The sequence below is a fragment of the Amblyomma americanum genome, chromosome 1 (genome assembly GCF_052857255.1).
Source record: "Amblyomma americanum isolate KBUSLIRL-KWMA chromosome 1, ASM5285725v1, whole genome shotgun sequence".
Taxonomy (NCBI): Eukaryota; Metazoa; Arthropoda; class Arachnida; order Ixodida; family Ixodidae; genus Amblyomma; species Amblyomma americanum.
Genome location: NC_135497.1, coordinates 369,728,909 through 369,746,638, shown reverse-complemented (window position 1 = coordinate 369,746,638; position 17,730 = coordinate 369,728,909). Strand labels below are relative to the sequence as shown.

At 45.3% G+C, this 17,730-nt stretch overlaps 1 protein-coding gene across 5 annotated transcripts in view; it reads right to left on the bottom strand.

Annotated features, from left to right (window-relative positions):
• Nucleotides 1–17,232, bottom strand: part of LOC144115642 (uncharacterized) — an 80,871-nt gene extending 63,639 nt beyond the window's left edge. For all 5 annotated transcript variants that reach the window (XR_013311485.1, XR_013311486.1, XM_077650080.1 and 2 more), the window contains exons 1-8: nucleotides 17,064–17,232; nucleotides 16,511–16,542; nucleotides 6,378–6,556; nucleotides 5,896–5,967; nucleotides 5,690–5,768; nucleotides 5,498–5,590; nucleotides 2,357–2,428; nucleotides 597–750 (exon numbers count right to left, since the gene is read on the bottom strand). Coding sequence is in view for 3 of the 5 variants with exons in the window: in XM_077650080.1 (XP_077506206.1) it covers nucleotides 597–750; nucleotides 2,357–2,428; nucleotides 5,498–5,590; nucleotides 5,690–5,768; nucleotides 5,896–5,967; nucleotides 6,378–6,556; nucleotides 16,511–16,542; nucleotides 17,064–17,092 (710 nt within the window). In the remaining 2 variants the exon portion in view is untranslated. The remainder of the gene's footprint in view (nucleotides 1–596; nucleotides 751–2,356; nucleotides 2,429–5,497; nucleotides 5,591–5,689; nucleotides 5,769–5,895; nucleotides 5,968–6,377; nucleotides 6,557–16,510; nucleotides 16,543–17,063) is intronic.
• Between the last annotated feature and the right edge of the window lie 498 nt (nucleotides 17,233–17,730).

Genomic DNA, 17,730 nt, shown 5'->3' with positions numbered 1-17,730 from the left:
ATTAACAGAACACGATAGCACTATCCTGCGGCCTCCACTTATCGCCAGCTGCTATTCGCTCCTGCGCGCGGGCACGCCCGTGGGCACATTCTGAAACGAAAATGTATTAGTCACTGGGCTACTCTTCCACACTTGCGCCATCGTCCTCACTAGTGCTGCCATCGTGATTGCTGCTGCGGTCCCACAGCTCATCGTTCTAACATCATCATGCAGCGAAATCCCACACTTTGCAAACAGCCACATCACAACATCTTGTGGAACAGCTGAAAATTTTGCCTCGCTGTAGCTGCCACACCTGTATCACCCGCTGCGACCGTCGAACTCGTGGCCCGGCACGCAGCTGTTCGTTTCTTCGGCGTAAAGAATTACAGTCATCTTGAATATAGCCATGAACCACAGAGCACAAATGACGAAAGACAAAGCACTGCATTAAAAACTTGTGAAACGAGGCTGGCAGTAGTCAAACGCGTCGGAGCCAAAGAGGAACTACGCGTGAGTGGCGTCGGCTACCGACACTCCCCGGCACCGCTGCGATTCCGAGTGGCGGTGCCACCACGATTGGAACAGTGGCCCTTCCATAAATACAGCCCACTCACCTATCAGACACCATTTTTGAGAAAAGCTTAGAAAGGTTGGTGGCAGCGGCTGGGAAAGGGTGCTGCAGTGCCAGACTGCGCACATGAAAGAACACTGCAGAAAGTTTCTCCCCACTAGCTGCTTCAAGAAGAGCAAGTTGGTTGTAAGGGTGCCCTGCAAAGAACAGAGACGGCTCAGTGGCGAAATAAAATAGCAACAATGCGTACCTCAGAAACGTGCGCAAAATAGTGCTACACAGGGCTGCTTCAGAACAAAGTGTTCTAGAATTTCAAAGTTTCTTTTGAGCGTGGCAAGTAGAAGAGGCAATTTCAAGAATTTAGGCAGCATTAGCAATGCTAAAAGTTGGTTATTTTCTGTTGACAGCACCAACAACCAAATGAAAGCCAACCTTTTCTGTTCAAATGAAAAGCATGAAAAAATAAGCCGGGCACTGTAATATTAAATTCTTAGCTACATACAAGGCAACAGCAGAAGATCCCTGGTTACTAAAATGAAGAGCGGTGGTGGTGTTTATGTACAGGCAGGATTAACCTTACAGTGGCCTCTCAGCAATTACTTTGCCTGAGTCACTTATTTGAATGAATGCGTGCCTATCACTGTTCTATAAGGCCAGTGCCCTCTAGAAAAGAGTGTTTTTGTCACTGTTCACTGCTTAGATCGTGAGACCTAGGGGTACACAATGTGACACATTGTCTACCAGAATGCTCATTTTTCTCGGGATACACACGGTGCCCCACTCGTCACAGAAAGTTGGGCACAATAAAAGGAAATGATTCACATCACCCACAACAGAACAACTGACGCAACTCACAAAACCTGTGTGCATGCAGCCATTCATACCACTCATTCTGATGTTTCCTTGCATCCAGTGTCCCATCTAAATTTTCATTACAATATCTAATGGTTGTAACAAAACCACCACAATTATATTGCAACCTTCACATCTGGAAGCAATCATCTAGCAGTTCTAAGGGCCTCTCAAGGCACCATCCTTATTTTCCAAAAATTACTTCCTCTCAATTCATTACCAACGCATTATTCTTCACTGATCATTACAAGTTTTACATGGAATAGCATTCTTATATGTGCAACTCCTGATTGTATGCGTGCTGACAGTACACACACAGGTTCTTTCGTCACTTAGACTTCACAGAGCATCACAAACGCTGCAGTTACACACATCCACCAATACATTTCTCTACAGCAGGAAAACAAACTAGACAATGATGTAATTCTTACATAGAGCATGTCTGAACATGACAGGTCATACAGTTACCCTAGTAAGTCTCATCCAAAATAACAAGAATTTCATTGTCCCACTCAGCTATGTTAAACACCAATACAAAACAGCAGACAGAACTGCACGTGAAAAAGTACAAGTGATGTGCATCTTTTTATTTCACTCCTATTCCAAATCACAACTTATGGGAATGAATCCAAACTTCTTCACTAGTTGAAACAGGTCTTTATTGATAAAGCTTTACGTAGCAGCATGCAGGATGGAGAGCCCTTAACTGACCATGGACGTATGTTGTAAAGTGCAATAAAAGGCAAACACAAGAACACAACAGGTGTGCTTGTAAAGTGTTTGTGTTTACTTCGTTAATTCTATGTGCCAGTGTACCAATTTTTTTTTTTCCAAAGTCAAGAAGAAAATGCTCCCAATAAAAAAACACAGCTTCAAAAATATGAAACGCGTCCAGATAATGCATAGCCATCTTTGAATTGGTAATGAGAAAAGTACAAAAAAGTGAAGTACCATTTCGTGGTCCCATTTCAACAGCATGGCGGTAGAAGTTTTCGGCCTGCAGTGACTGACCGCGGTAGCGCGCTGCATAATAAGCACAAGCTTTCAATCAATACACAAAAAGATAATTAAAAATTTCTCTGCTATGCATGAAATGCCTTGAGGAGGGGCTGTGGCTTCACAAAAAAAAAAAAAAAACCACTGTTTAGAGAAAAGCCAATGGAATGAGAAAAATACAAATAACCTACGTCTCACAAAGGTAATGCAGGGAACAGCACATCTACCAACACTATTCAAAACAGAAACTTGGCAAACTGCCAACAGGGAGCATACTGTAGCGCCAAACACTAAACTATCACCATACTGCAAACATCTGTGATTAATCGAAGAGGAGCAGCATCCATAGCCTATTCTCAACAGCACACATATACCTTAGAGACAATAAGTAGAAATTCACTGATATGCTTCTGAAAAAAAAAAAAAAAGTGGAAAAACGTATTCCCCAAGGAAACATGTGATCCAAGCCACCTAATTCTGAAAAATATAAATGGTTGGTTTATTGGATTTAACGTCCCAAACCAACTCAGGCTATGAGGGATGCCGTAGTGAAAGGTTTCGGAAATTTCGACCACCTGGGGTTCTTTAACGTGCACTGACATCATGCAGTACACGGGCCTCTAGAATTTCGCCTGCATCGAAATTCAACTGCCGCGGCCGGGATAGAACCCGTGTCTTTCGGGCCAGCAGCCAAACGCCATAACCACTGAGCCACCGTGCCAGCTGAAAAATAGAACTGTTGAGTGAGGTACAAAAACATTAACTGACAATTTCACCTTATAAAAACGTCGCATATCCTGGAACAAAGTTTGAACAGCTTTTCTTTCAGCGCTTTCAGAATTGAGGTCACCTCTGTGTTGCTTTTAGCATTAACAGCGGAAGTAGCCAGGATCTCTTCCTTGTGGGGGGTCGGATGCTTTGCCACCTCGTACCAACACAGTGCCGGGAAGCCGCCGCGGCATGCAACTATTGCAGTGCTTTTGCATTTCAAGCTGCATTCCCAAGACTCAATCCACTCATATGCAAGTGCATCATTTTAGTTCTCAGATGCTTTGCTCCCTTGCCCTTGGCCACTGCGCAGAAGCTGCTGCCGTTCTCTTCATGTCACGTCTCCGCCCTTCTGCACCCTTTTGTGTTCTTCACCCTTTCACACTTTGGTACTGCAGAGAAACCACCATAGTAGGTGAATGCCACTGCATTCGTGCTATTCATGCCACGCGCCCCCAGGTTTGTTTACTCGGTATGTTTGCACATTAGCGGTTGGTCGCTAAAATTATCATATGACCAGAATCTGTCAAATTCTGAATGTAGCAGCTTGGAAAACGTCTTATCCGGGAACACATTAACCGGAAGAAAAAGGTGTAACTCTGTGGGAGATTTTTATTGCCAGTGATTTTGTACGTATGAACCAGGAGCAGATCAATGAGGTTCTACGCTATACAGCAGCAAGCACACAGACCGCGAAGGTGCGATATCGCACACTTCCTGTAACAATGTTGAAGTCTGCTACAATGATAGCGCACAATTTCTTGATACAGCAAGGGAAGATAGTCCACGGGGTGCTTGTGCTCAGTGGTGCCAGAAGACTAAATGCGATGACTATATTTAACACTGGAGATGAAAGTAATGATAGCCATGTGGGGGCTGTCAGTGATGATAATGAACACGATGCTCATTACACACTGATCCTTCATTTATCCTGTCACCTTCCAAAAGTTCTTTCTCCAATACTGCCACAGTTTGATTGCACTCAATGCGCAGAAGTGCGTCATATTATGAAGCCTATCCACATAGTAATGCATTATCATTATTTGCTTAGTCCGCATTGTAGAAATAAGAGGCTCCCATTGCCTGCGAGACTAGGTCCTCGGAAGAGCAAGGTAGGAAAGAGGAGTGGATCAACACTGCCATGTACAGTCGTGCGCACACCTGTCTAGAGCGTTTCGATGCCGCGCTCTTCTGTGCATTTATGACAAGCGCTGCTGCTTCGCGGGCCCCATGGCATTGCTTTTAAAAACATGAGTTAAACACAACCCATGGGAACGTACATGCACAATAAGATAAGGCTCCAAGCCCTAGGCCACTTGCAAATGACAAAAGTGTACTGTGTCATTTGAACGCTGCTTTAGACAGGTGTGTGAATAACTGTACGAGGAAAATGTAATTCTGCTAGTTTTCGTTGGTACTATCCTTTACTGCTGGCAACAGCACCAATACATTCAGCTGCCTAACGCTGCCCCTTAAAGGGCTATCCTGGCAGACAATTTTTCACTTCCAGAGATGCCAAATGTGCTACTGTACAAGCCAGGTCTCAACATGCAATCTACATGTGAAATTTGGAAACAAACAGGAGAAAAAATTTTGAAAAGAGGTCAAAGTAAAAACTGCATAGACCACTTTCAACATGCTTGGCAGCACAGCACCATGGCTACTGAGCTGCCACAACAGGTAATATCAAGGCTAGAAAACAAGAAAACACAAGTCCATTAATTCTGTATTCTGCCTGTTTTCGACCACACTAAGATAAGTTAAATACAAAAAACAATCTGGATACAAACGCATTTTTACACATGACCTGCTCCAAGCTTTTACTAAAAATGGCATTCTGCTACCAAGTGTGAGCCAAAAGGCTTGGTTGTAACAACATTTTGGCTGAGATCAAAGGCAAAAACTCATGTATAGAGACTTCAGTGCATGTTAAAAGCTGCAAGCATTTAAAACTGATCAGAAGCTATCTTCTACTAAGGCATGCCTTATTGCTCAGGTGTGGCTTTTGTACCCAAAAGGTACATTACCTTAGCAGAAATGTTTGCATTTCCCTTGCACTAAATTCACCAAAACGGAGCTAACACAATACAAAGGAGCACCCTTGTGCATCCAAAGCTAACCACCACCATGCCCCAACTCTTATGCTCTCTCAAGAATGATGCTGAGGAATTTCACTGTATAAGCCAATGGTTGTGCACGTAGAAGGCATCTACAGAACACAGACTTGAAAACTCTACTGCTTAGGGCCAGTACAACTGAAAAGCCACAGCCCACTCATGCCCATCAGTGCTGAAAATAAAAAAGGAAGACATTGACAATTACACTCACCTATGTCTCCAAGGTGAACCAGGCAATGCTGACAAATGTACAGGACAGATGACTTCTTTGGTTTTTCAACATTAAGGTCACCATGCTTATCCACTGCAGAGGGAACACAATAAGAGGAAAAATTTTCACCACCTGACAAAATATCCTTGTGCGTTCGTTACAATTAGCCAGTATATTTTTGAGTTAACTCACAGTGCAAGATGCCATAACTTGGGTCTTTTAAATGGCATTTGAAGCTGATATCATACATGAAGCAGAGTTTTCGGAAAAGCTGCAACAAACAGTAGATACAAAGGTCACTGCCAAATTAAAAGGGGGCCGGCCTCCTCACATTTGCAGACATGAGGCAGGTAAAAGGAATTAACAAACCACCATAAAAGAGCAACAGGAAGCTGTACCTGAAGGTAAAAGCCACTAGCTGTTTCCAGCAGTGCTGCGAGCATTGTCTGTGACTCGCCATTTGCTCTTTCCTGAAAAATAAACATTGCATACAAATATAGCAATCGCAAACAAAGCACACATCTTGTCAAACAGTAGGCTCATGTGGTGAACACGGTGATCTGAATAGCTGGTTCAAAGAACAGGCAACACTGTTAAAATACACGCGATCCCAACGCTTACAGTTTTTGTTGGCAAAATGCAGCTATAAATTTGAAGCAATTTTATAATGCTTAGTCCCCAAAAGTACAAATGACTGTAGAATACAGAAGAGCATCCTATCTAAGGACATCCCCTGTAACATACGAAATGATGCTAGAAAATTAATCTATGAAAGCACATCTACTACGACAAGAACAGATTTCTTGACAAAAAGCACAGCACTGCATGCAAATTCAGCAACACCGCCTTTGACCCAAACTCAAACGGCCGTCTTGCATACCTTCTTATCAGCTGATTTGGCCTGGAATGCCGCAATAGGGTTCCTAAAAGCACTGTTCCAGAGTTCCTGCTCCACTTTCTTGTCCAGTGCAAACTCCAAGTCGGTCAGAAGTAACCCTTCTAGCAGCCAGCAAAGCCGTGTGCGAAGGTGAAAGGCCCTTGCATTTCGCGGATTGTCCTCTGCACACAAGAAAAGAAATAACGCTTTGGGCAGAGCAAAAGAAACCAACGATAAAGAGGGGGAATAAGCTTATCAGTTGAATGCATGTGAATACACAATTTGCACATGCCTGCATTTTGCCATGCAAGGATGCAGCTCCTGTATCTTGTACAGTTGCACTAAACATGCAGAAAGTTAGTGTTGCAAGTAAGAAAACAAAAGAGATGATTTTTTGTCCACCATACAGGCTGCCAGCTGTTACACTTGCACATTTGGGCACAGAAACACAAGTGCTTATATTTCCTTCAAATTCCATTGACTCAAGCAGTAAAAATAAAGCTGTACCTGGTAGGAAACTATGATAGGACGGCAGGCAGACCACTGCGCAGCATACATTTGGAGCATCTGCTAGAAGTGACTGCCAAAGAAAGATCAGTCATACATAGCTGCTCTTTGCTGAGCAGGAAGCCTATGAAAATTCTTGCTGTCTACAGCCCAGTATTTGAAATCCCTGCCATTTTTCATCAGCCTCTGAGCTGCATTATCCCTAATCATGCTCTGTGGAGCTGTTGCTAATGGCTGCATGCTTTCAGCATTGTGAACAGACCAGCAGAGGAAGTGAGACAAGTGAATGCAGCGAGTCCTGCACACCTGAGAAACATGAGAAAAACATCTCAGCTGCATGTGGCATGTAACAATGGCCATATAGCTCTCACTATGAAAAAAAAAAAAAAGACTTCCACAAGAGGTGACAGAGGTGATTCAGAAACACTGAACTAATAAATACGGTGCACACATTGTCTTGCACAAGAATTTGTGACATCTGCATTCCAAACCTTGAGTCAGCCTCAGTGTGACACGAGTGATAGCAAGAGCAATGTTACAAACAAGAAGCCTATTTCAGTATGTTTGTTAATTTGGAATGCAGTCATATGAGTCCCCTCCCTTTTTTCTTTGCTACTGCATTCACTGGCCGTGCAAATTAACACACATCTTATTGTGCACAAGAATCATACGAAACAATGGCCGCCGCGGTGGCTCAGTGGTTATGGTGCTCAGCTGCTGACCCGAAAGACGCGGGTTCGATCCCGGCCGTGGCAGTTAGATTTCGATGGAGGCAAAATTCTAGAGGCCTATGTACTGCGCGATGTCAGTGTATGTTAAAAAACCCCAGATGGTCGAAATTTCCGGAGCCCTTCACTACGGCATCCCTCATAGCCTGAGTCGCTTTGGGACGTTAAACCCCCATAAACCAAACCAAACCATATGAAACAATATTGGCTGCAGCAATGGCTGCCGTGCCATCAAGGCAAACACACAAGATGTGTGTATATCTTACCACTACCCCATATGCACACACAACGGCCGCTCATGCAGGCAACTGGTGCGACTCACATTTCACGTGTGAAAGACCCTCCTAACCTAATGGACATTATGCACTGCTTCCACCTTGAAGTCACATCATGAATTTTCACCGATGATGAATAGCGATGTTTGCGCATTATTACTCATAATATCCTTCATGCATCGTGAATAATAACGCATAAAGCACACTCATATTTCATTCTGACCATACTTCACTGCACCCCAATAATACACCCAATTTCACCTACTCCAGCAACATGGCCACCTCTGCCTCAATAGGACATGCAAGCCTACACAATGACCCCAAGCAGGGATTACAGCAGTGGTTTGTCAAGCCACCTGACAGCTACATCAAGAGTGAAAAGCGTGGGACAGAACAGAACGGACAAAAGCCGAGCAAGTGCTTGTCATAAGCACTTGCTGTATGGTCTTCTTGTCTTTTGTGCTTTGTTTTGCACTTTTCACTTTCAATATATGGATCACCAAGCCCATAATACACCACAGATACTTGTAGCTTTAGACTGAAAAATTGCTGCATTTCTTAGAAACTTCACTTCCAAACTGAGTTACCACTGCTTGAGATAAGATTAAAAAAAAGTATCTTCATTACTCAACTGGCCATAAATATAATGACATTAATTAAATTATTTGGTGAACAATATTTAATTGGCACATAACCTTAATACAACCCATGAGCAGGGTTGTCAGACAGCTCCGGCCGCAGGTAGCCAAACTGGCCTACACTGTAGCCTAAATGTAGCCAAAAGCGAAAATTTTAGGCAGTCCAAAAGTAGTCGAAAGGCTTTGTTTGTTGTAAGGTTACTCCTTAGCCATGTAAATTATTTTCCACAAGTATTATTATTAGGAGTGGAGCAAAGCTGCCATGCAAGCGAATTCATGATGAGGCAAATGCGGCGTTCATCACTTTTTTTTTTTCAAAGAATAAAATATCACAAAAAGAACAACACAGAAATAGCCTCGCACAATGAGCTTCCTGAGTAATGGTGTGCGTTCAGCCTTACAGTATAGTTACAACTCACAACAAAATAAACGAAATTACTACAACAGATTGCAAGATAAAATCTAGTACAGGTGGCGGCTAGCACAAACCTAGCACAATGGACGGAAGAAAGTAGGCTAGAGAGGAGTCTCAGGCATCATGAGCTGATTTCGAAGTGGATTTGCATAGCCCATAAAAAATGTTAGAGCTGAAACAGGGCAATAATTCCTGGCTGGTTTAAAATCCTTGTAGCAGCCTCCATTACAGGCCAGGCCAAACTTCATGTAGAGGAGCGCTTGCAGAGTCTAGTAAACGTTCTATTTCGGAGGTCAGTTTTAGTGAGCGAGACCTGGCTGAACACTCGTTCAACAATGGCGTTTGATAAGGGTAGTGACAAAGAAGAGTGTGCCAGCTCAGGCATCAGTGGACATCGGCTTGCCGGCAACATTTTAAAAATTTCGCATGATTACACAGAATTCATTTTGAATCCTCTGCCAGATAGTCAACTTTCGTTTGGAGCAGATGATACTGAGATTATTCTGCATAAATTGAATTTGTTGCTATAAAACCACCAAATGAGCAATGGAGAAAGTCAAAGAGTACTTCTTAATTTTCGGTTTGGGAAGGGGCTAGTCGCTCACAAGCTTTAGGTTCGCAGGAAGCCTCTTCAGCGCACTTTTGATGCATGCAAAAATAAAGTTGTGGCACCTATCCAACAGAAAACGCATGTAAGAGATTCCGAGGGGAGCCGTGTCGAAGCTGTCGAGAAAAAGAACTCCCCATAACGCCTGCCCTAAAATGAAATATGTGCTGCTCCCACTCAGCGCTGTCATTCTGCGCATGTGCAAACGTTACAATTCTTTCCATTAATGTTTTCGCAAAAGAAATAAATTTGTTATCTAGACCAACAGGGGTCAGGGCCTCGCGCCGAAGGAGCTTGCTCATTCGCTCGAATTCGTCGATGAGTGGGCTTAAAAATTCATTAAAAAGCAAAATTTACTTATCAGTGTACAGTGTACGCTTAGCAAGCACTCTTGCTGCGTAGCAGCCTTCTATACTTTTCACTGCTTCAAAGCGGGCTTCCAGTGCAGCCCATTGATTCACGATTCATCGCAAGGCAGGTACAATGCTTAGCCATCTTGTCACACAGAAGCTGGTAGATGAAATAAGATGGCCATCACAAGATGTCCAGCACTGCCGCCATCACCTCGGGTTATGTCCCGAATAATTATTAGTGACATCGCCCGAGGTGATGGCGGCGTACATTCCCCTGTACTCTTGCTGCCTTTTTGGAGAATATATGATCAATTTGAAGGTTTCGCGTACAAGAATTTCAGTACAAGGCAGCCAATGTGGATGGGTAGCACATCGATGGTCAGCTTAGAAGCTAGCTTTAGAGAATGACACACACACATTTTAGAAACGTGCATTTTCTGCCTTTATTTTTGTGTAAAGGGTGTTGGGCTGCCCACACAGGACACTTGGCCCGCCTCTTCCGAGGCCCACACAATATTTCAAGTTTTTTATCAGCTAACAGCGCTTCAAAAGAGGAAATCACCTCTTCGCACATGCATCGATCGCTGGCACAAAGCCGCAAAAAGCTGTAACTGAAAAACAGAATGTAGCCCAAAAATAGCCACATAGCCAAAAAAAAATAAAAAAATTCTGAGGCCAAAGACAAAAAGACAAGACAAAAAGCAGCCCGATTCTGCTATTAATAGCCCAATCTGACAACCCTGCCCATAAGTTTAGTACACAATTTTTGTTTAGGAACAGGATGATAAATTAAAACAGCACATACAGCCAAACATAAATGAAAACAGAACAAAAAGAAATTTAGAAACTATAAAGAAGCAGCTGGAAACTGCACAGCTTGCCTAGCTGACCATCACAGTACAGGTTTTGAATTGAGATTGAAATATACTCTAAACAAGAACAATAGCCTCCAAGGCAAGTAAGTAATACACATGTACACAAGTCTTGAATAGTGAACTATGGTTCGTTTTATGAAGCTTAATGCCCCAAAGCAGCTCAGGCTATGAGGGACACCGTAATAGAGGGTTCCGGATACTTTTAACAACCTGGGGTCTTTTAATGAACACTGACATCACACTGTACAGGGGCCTCTAGCATTTCGCCATTATCGAAATGCGATCACCATGGCCGGGATCGAACCCGTGTTTTTTAAGTCAGCAGCCAGGCACCATAATCACTGTGCCACTGCAGTGGCTGAATATTGAAATATGGATGTTGTAAAGAAGTAAGGAAACGAAGAAGCAGAAACAGCAGTTCCCCGGAAAGAAGCTCCTAGCTTGAGTAAAGTGCTGCAAAGCAGAAATAGACGGCAACAGAAACCTGGGCGCCCTTGGAGACACCCGAACGGCGGCGCCCCGAAGAGAGCGGACAAAAGACCACCAACAGCCCGGCGCCTTTAATGGGCAGCGACATTAGGGAGAGCCGCGCGGTCGGCTACAGACGGCGCTTCAGCTACACGCCCGCAAGCGGTCTCCTTCCCGAATGAACTCCAGATGTGAAACACGGCGCAAGTGTGGGGGTGGGGACGCCACCACCAAACCATGTGCACGTGCGGGTGAGAGAGAAAGAGTGCCTCGTGGACACTGAGGGTGAAAAAGCGTGTGGACGGGGCCAGTGCGAAAAGAACAGTCGTCGGAAGAAGACGTGTGTAATGCTTCTTGAATATAGCCAATGTTTTTGTTATCGTTAAACAGTTTGTCCCTGTGTGATTTTTCCGCGATTATTCGAACCCCAAAAGTTTTAAATTTCAGAGTTGTAGCATTATCGCTAGATTTAAAAGAAGCTACTAGATATACATTACATGGTGCCGAAACCCGGGATGAGAAGACAGCGGTGAAATCCAAACGGACCACAAGGGACTGCAAAGACTGAGCTGAAGAAAATACAACATGGAAAAGCTCAAGGCCAAGAGGAGAAGTCGACGAGGGCAGAACACCATCATAATCAACGAGGCCGCAGCAGTGCTGCCGACAGCCGACGTTGATCAACTGACAGCGCTGCTGCACAGATTACAAGTAAGCAACGATGAACTGCGGAAGTTAAACGACGACATGGAGGACCATCTACCGGAGCAAGCTTTCGAGACCGAATTCACCGAGGCCATCAAATACGACGACCGGGCCATGAACACAATCGGTCTACTCAAGGCTCGGATTGCAGCTTCGCGACCGACAACGCCTGCAGTACACAGTGCCGAATCGACGCAAGCGTCGCTGCCGGCACCAAGGCACAGTGGCATAAAGCTCCCGAAGCTGCATCTAGAATCCTTCAACGGTGAGCTTGCCAACTGGCAGACTTTTTGGGAATGCTTCCGCGAGACGGTGCATGAAAATCGGAGCTTGTCGAAAGCGGAGAAGTTCCATTAGTTAAAGAGCCTCCTCACCGGGCCCGCCTTGTCGGCAGTAAGAGGATTGCAGGCAACAGAGGCCTGCTAAGACAACGCAGTACAGATGCTGCAGCGCCGTTTCGGCGACAAGGGACAAATAGAGCTGGAACACCTTACCAAGTTACGGATGCTGCCGTCTGTATCGTCTTCAGGAGATGTGAGGGGACTCCGCCGGCTTTACGACCATGTGCAAGCACACATTTGCGGACTCGCGGGACTGGGAGTGACCACGCATGCTTACTCTGCAATGCTTTGCGACATCGTACTAACAGCGCTGCCGCGAGACATGGTGGTAGAGTTTCATCGACTGACAAGCCGAGCTACAAAGACAGATGCGTTGTCATCAGCCGATAGCAGCCCCGCCTCGCCAGCGCAGCAGTCCGCCTCTACGCACACAGCAGACAGATCTGCAGCAGGTTAAGTGAGATATTAGAGTTTCTGCTAGTGGAGACCGAGTGCCGAGAGCGGTGCAAGCAAGATCCTGTCATTGTGGCAGAGAAGAAGCCATATCACATGGACCGCTTAGGAAAACGTCCGAATCAGCATACTGCCAGTGCTGCTGTGCTTTCTACGCAATCGGAAAATGCTGAGAAATGTGCGTTCTGTGATTCAAGCAAGCACGGCACAGAGTTTTGCACAGCTGCGCTGACAAACAAAGAAAAGACAGAGAAGTTAGCCAAGACAAAAAGGTGCTTTCGGTGCACGAAGTGGGGGCACAGATCTAAAGATTGCAGGAGAAAGATAAGCTGCGAGCATTGCGAAAGAAGACACGCCACCTCAATGTGCAATCCAAATTGGACAATAGACAAAACCGACGGGCCAACGAAGGTCACTGCCACGAACGTGCATGAAACCGCTAACAGAAAATAGACTCAAGAGACAGCGCTGCAGACTTTCCGTGCCTTTGCTGTGGGGGACACTAAATACGGCTACATCCGGGGCATAATGGACGGTGGAAGCCAGAAAACGTTCATTCAAGAAGACATCTCAAAAACACTTGGTTTGAAGACATTGGGAGAGAACGAATTCCATCTGAACACCTTTGGGAAGCCTGCCACGCAGTTGCAAAGATGCCGGCTCGTAGAACTTCGCCTTCGGAGCCAGTATAGCGGCCAAGAAACCAGAGTAGAGGCTATTGAGGTGCCCTTTATATGCAAGGATGTCCGGCAGGTGCCCGCAGATCACAATTTTGTGCAAAAGATGGAGCTCGGAGGTGCATTAATCGCAGACAAATTTCTCTATCCCGGCTTGGCATCGGTCCCAGGAATTGGATTATTAATTGGCGCCGATAACCTCTGGAAATTCCAAACTGGTGAAGTGCAGCGAAGCGACGAAAACGTTGAAGTGCAGCGAAGCGACGAAAACGAAGCGTTGGCAGCCGTTAACACCAGGCTTGGCTGGACCATCCAGGGCCGTTCAGTGTGACCCCCAACCTCATACTAGCAAACAATGTTTGCATATTACGAATAGGTTTGGAGACGGCTGAAAAAGTCCACACTACGCTGCAGAACTTCTGGGAGTTGGACACCATTGGCATAAAAGATTACCCAGAGATGCCGAACGCGCGACCACTAGACAAAATACAATTGGAAAAGAAAGGCCAGCATTATGAAGTTGCACTGCCATGGAAAGACCCATCGCAAGAACTCAGTGACAACAGACACATGGCGGTGCAACGGCTAAACAGCTTGGCGAGGCGACTTGGGCGGAACAAAGAACTTTTGGAACAGCACAACTCGGCTATTAGAAGTTACATGGAAGCTGGGCATGCAGAAAGAGTACCCAAGGGAACCATCGGTCCTGACGCCTTCCCATCTCATCACGGGCAAACGGCTGATCGCTTTGCCCGAAGCAAGGACAGCGTCCATTCCTTCGGCCACAGCAACAGACATAGGTCGAGATGGAAATACCGGAAAACTATAATGAATTCATTTTGGAAGCGATGATTGAAGGAGTACATCCTTCAGTTACGGTCAGCCCACTTCGCCTCTTCAAGCCCTGCGAGTGTCATAGCCGTGGACGACTTGGTGATCATGCACAAAAAAAATGCGCCGAGGCATATGTGACAGACTGCTCGCGTTGTGGAGGTCTTTAAGGGGCGAGATGGACATATCCGATCATGCACCGTCAAGATGCCATCCGGGGTCATCATAAGACGACCGGTACAGCTCCTCTACCCCTTAGAAACGAACATAAAATGAGTACACTCATTTTGGGGGGGAGGATGTAAAGAAATAAGGAAACGAAGAAGCAGAAACAGCAGTTCCCTGGAAAGAAGCGCCTAGCTTGAGTAAAGTGCTACAAAGCAGAAATAGACGGCAACAGAAACCTGGGCGCCCTTGGAGACACCCGAACGGCGGCACCCCGAAGAGAGCGGACAAAAGACCACCAACAGCCTGGCGCCTTTAATGGGCAGCGACATTAGGGAGAGCCGCGCGGTCGGCTACAGACGGCGCTTCAGCTACACGCCCGCAAGCGGTCTCTTTCTCGAATGAACTCCAGATGTGAAACACGGCGCAAGTGTGGGGGTGGGGACGCCACCACCAAACCATGTGCACGTGCGGGTGAGAGAGAAAGAGTGCCTCGTGGACACTGAGGGTGAAAAAGCGTGTGGACGGGGCCAGTGCGAAAAGAACAGTCGTCGGAAGAAGACGTGTGTAATGCTTCTTGAATATAGCCAATGTTTTTGTTATCGTTAAACAGTTTGTCCCTGTGTGATTTTTCCGCGGTTATTCGAACACCAAAAGTTTTAAAGTTCAGAGTTGTAGCATTATCGCTAGATTTAAAAGAAGCTACTAGATATACATTACAGATGTAACTATCTAACATTTACAATGCTATCTGAAGTGAACATTATGGCGCCCCACTGCAGTGGTTTCTAAAATGGTTACCTAGATTCATCCACTTAGTGCACCGCCAATAACACTTAGGTCATTGGAGGGCCTAGTTTAATTGCACGGAAATGGACATTTTATGTCACGTGGTAGCTCTGAGCAAGTATTTTTGCACTTTCAGAGAATGAAATCACCAATGCAGAATGCTCATTGTGGTTTGTACAGGTACCAACAGAGAGTGCTACTTGCTGCAGAAATGCTGGTTCATGCACGTTACTTCTAGCACGAGTTGGCTGCAGTGCACTTTGAGCTGTGTGAAACGAATTACAACAAAAAGGAACAGAAAGCTGGCACTGCTGGGGCTTAAACTCTCATGTTTCCAGCAGCAGCTTGTCCATCAACCTTTAAGAGCCATTCTTGGAGCACATTTCACTTGCAATGTAAAAGCAGTGAGCCCATAGTACTGGTTGTGTTTGTAAGATTGTTGTTACAGGAGCCTCAGTACAACTGTGGAGTCAATAAGCAAAGTCATGTTCACTTCTATGCATCACAGAAACTGAGTGGAGATGTCGGAATTACCGCTGTAAGGCAGGGAAGTGTCGTGCACTTGACAGTGACATTGCAGATGCAGAGCCAGAGCCAATTAATAACACTAGAGCAATACATTCACAGCACCAGTAAAAGATTAAAACCTCATTTCACTTCACCTGAAAACCACCACCTAGCTACACTTCACACTGCTTTGCCGTTCCTGTACCGCCAATGGAAGCCCGTACACCTTAATAGCCGCTTCGAACTGATAATACATGGCTCAAGACAATTTTTCTTAAGAGCTGTTACGTGGCGAGAGAGCATATATATACCAGCGGCTCGGCACGCCCGATCACAAAGGCCCACGACAGCTGCTTAGAAGTGGTGCCGGGCGGCACTGAAAAGTGCGCGTGGCGCAACGTTAGAAGCCTTGCTTTAGCCCAGAGTGCCGTCGATGATACTATGAATACTGCCTTTCGTTTTTTTTTTTTCACCTTTGTAATACAAAACAGAAACAAGAAAAGTTATGCAGAAATTCTACGCGACAGCCCTTTTTAGAGTACACAGACAACAATACTTTGACGATCGAACGCGCACTCACTTCGAACTAGGAGCGTATTCGAACGAATAGCGACGCGCGTCCCGCCACAACACCTGACGCAATGATCGACCGTAGGACACAAATTGCAGCAGTGGTAAGTGCAAGCAATACAGAAAAAGGCATACAGAATACATGCATGCTGCCAACAGCACTCTCATGGAAACGCAAACTTCACGCCAGCTGCGCAATTTCCAGCGGCTCAGCTAGCAAGATAAGACTTACCGGCCAGGGCTGACTTGACACTTTCAGCCTCCCTGGACAAAAATGCATGCCACAATTAGCATGATTAACAAGACGATTAACATGCTACAGTAGAACAACGAGAAACGAGACGCACACAACAAATAAAAAAAAAAGCAGCAACTATGGCTAAGAAGAACGCACACTGCGTTCTTCGTATCCACAGAATAAGCAATGCTCACGTTGACAGCTTTTAGTTACTCTGCCAACCAGTTCATAATAATATGCACGCACGAATCATTTGAAAAGATCAAGGTTGATGCAAGGCAGTGAGCCTCAACGCTGGTTCCAGCGCTAGTTACCGCTCACCGTTTTACATCACGTTTCGAACATGGCAAGCGGCAGGCAATCAATCGAACGGATGAAATGCTGCTCAAGACCCCCTGCTCCTCGAGAAAAATGTTTCGCGTTCATCTCCTTTCGCAAACACAGCGAAACAAGCACGCGGTCGTCGCACAGACAACGTTCGAAACAGAAAAAGCGAGTCTCTTTATACGAGCACAGTACACCGGCGACCTGAATAATGATTACTTACTTCAGTATTTCTGAAACTGATGCCTTCATTTCTACGGCGTTAAAAAAAGGCGGACAGCACGTGGTACAGATTGTTTCAGGCGCAGTTTGCAGCGCTGTACAAAAGACTACAAACGCTGGCACCCATCTTGCGTCCGTCCGAACGTTTACAAACACACCCGACAACCGTAGGCTTCTTCAGAACCGCCAAGCACAAAAAGGCACAATGCTACCCTAGAGGGCGCTAAATATTTAACCCAATAAAACAAAAACAATAATAGAAACCACTCAAGTTAAATAGATGTAAATAATAAAGCAACGAAGTGTTATAATTAAGTTTAAGTGCTTTATATTAAGGTATTACATACATGTGTTATGTTCGTACCGCCATTGCCGCCATATTCAAAAAACGAAGGCAAATTTGCACAGAACGAATCATAAACCTACACCACGTCGAGCCTTCGCGAATTCTCATTATTCGCGTGATCAGCGTGGACACAACACGATGGAGGAGCTTTCCTGCACCCGCGGTGTTGTACCTTTCTCGTCAGAGCCTTTTATTTGTTGCTTTCATTTAACATACGCACTGGCCAAGAATGCAAGGGATGATTTTCAACTGATGCGGGTGAAAAACTAAGATGCGGCTAGGAGTACCCTTGCTGCTGTTCACTCATTTCAATGTCAAATTT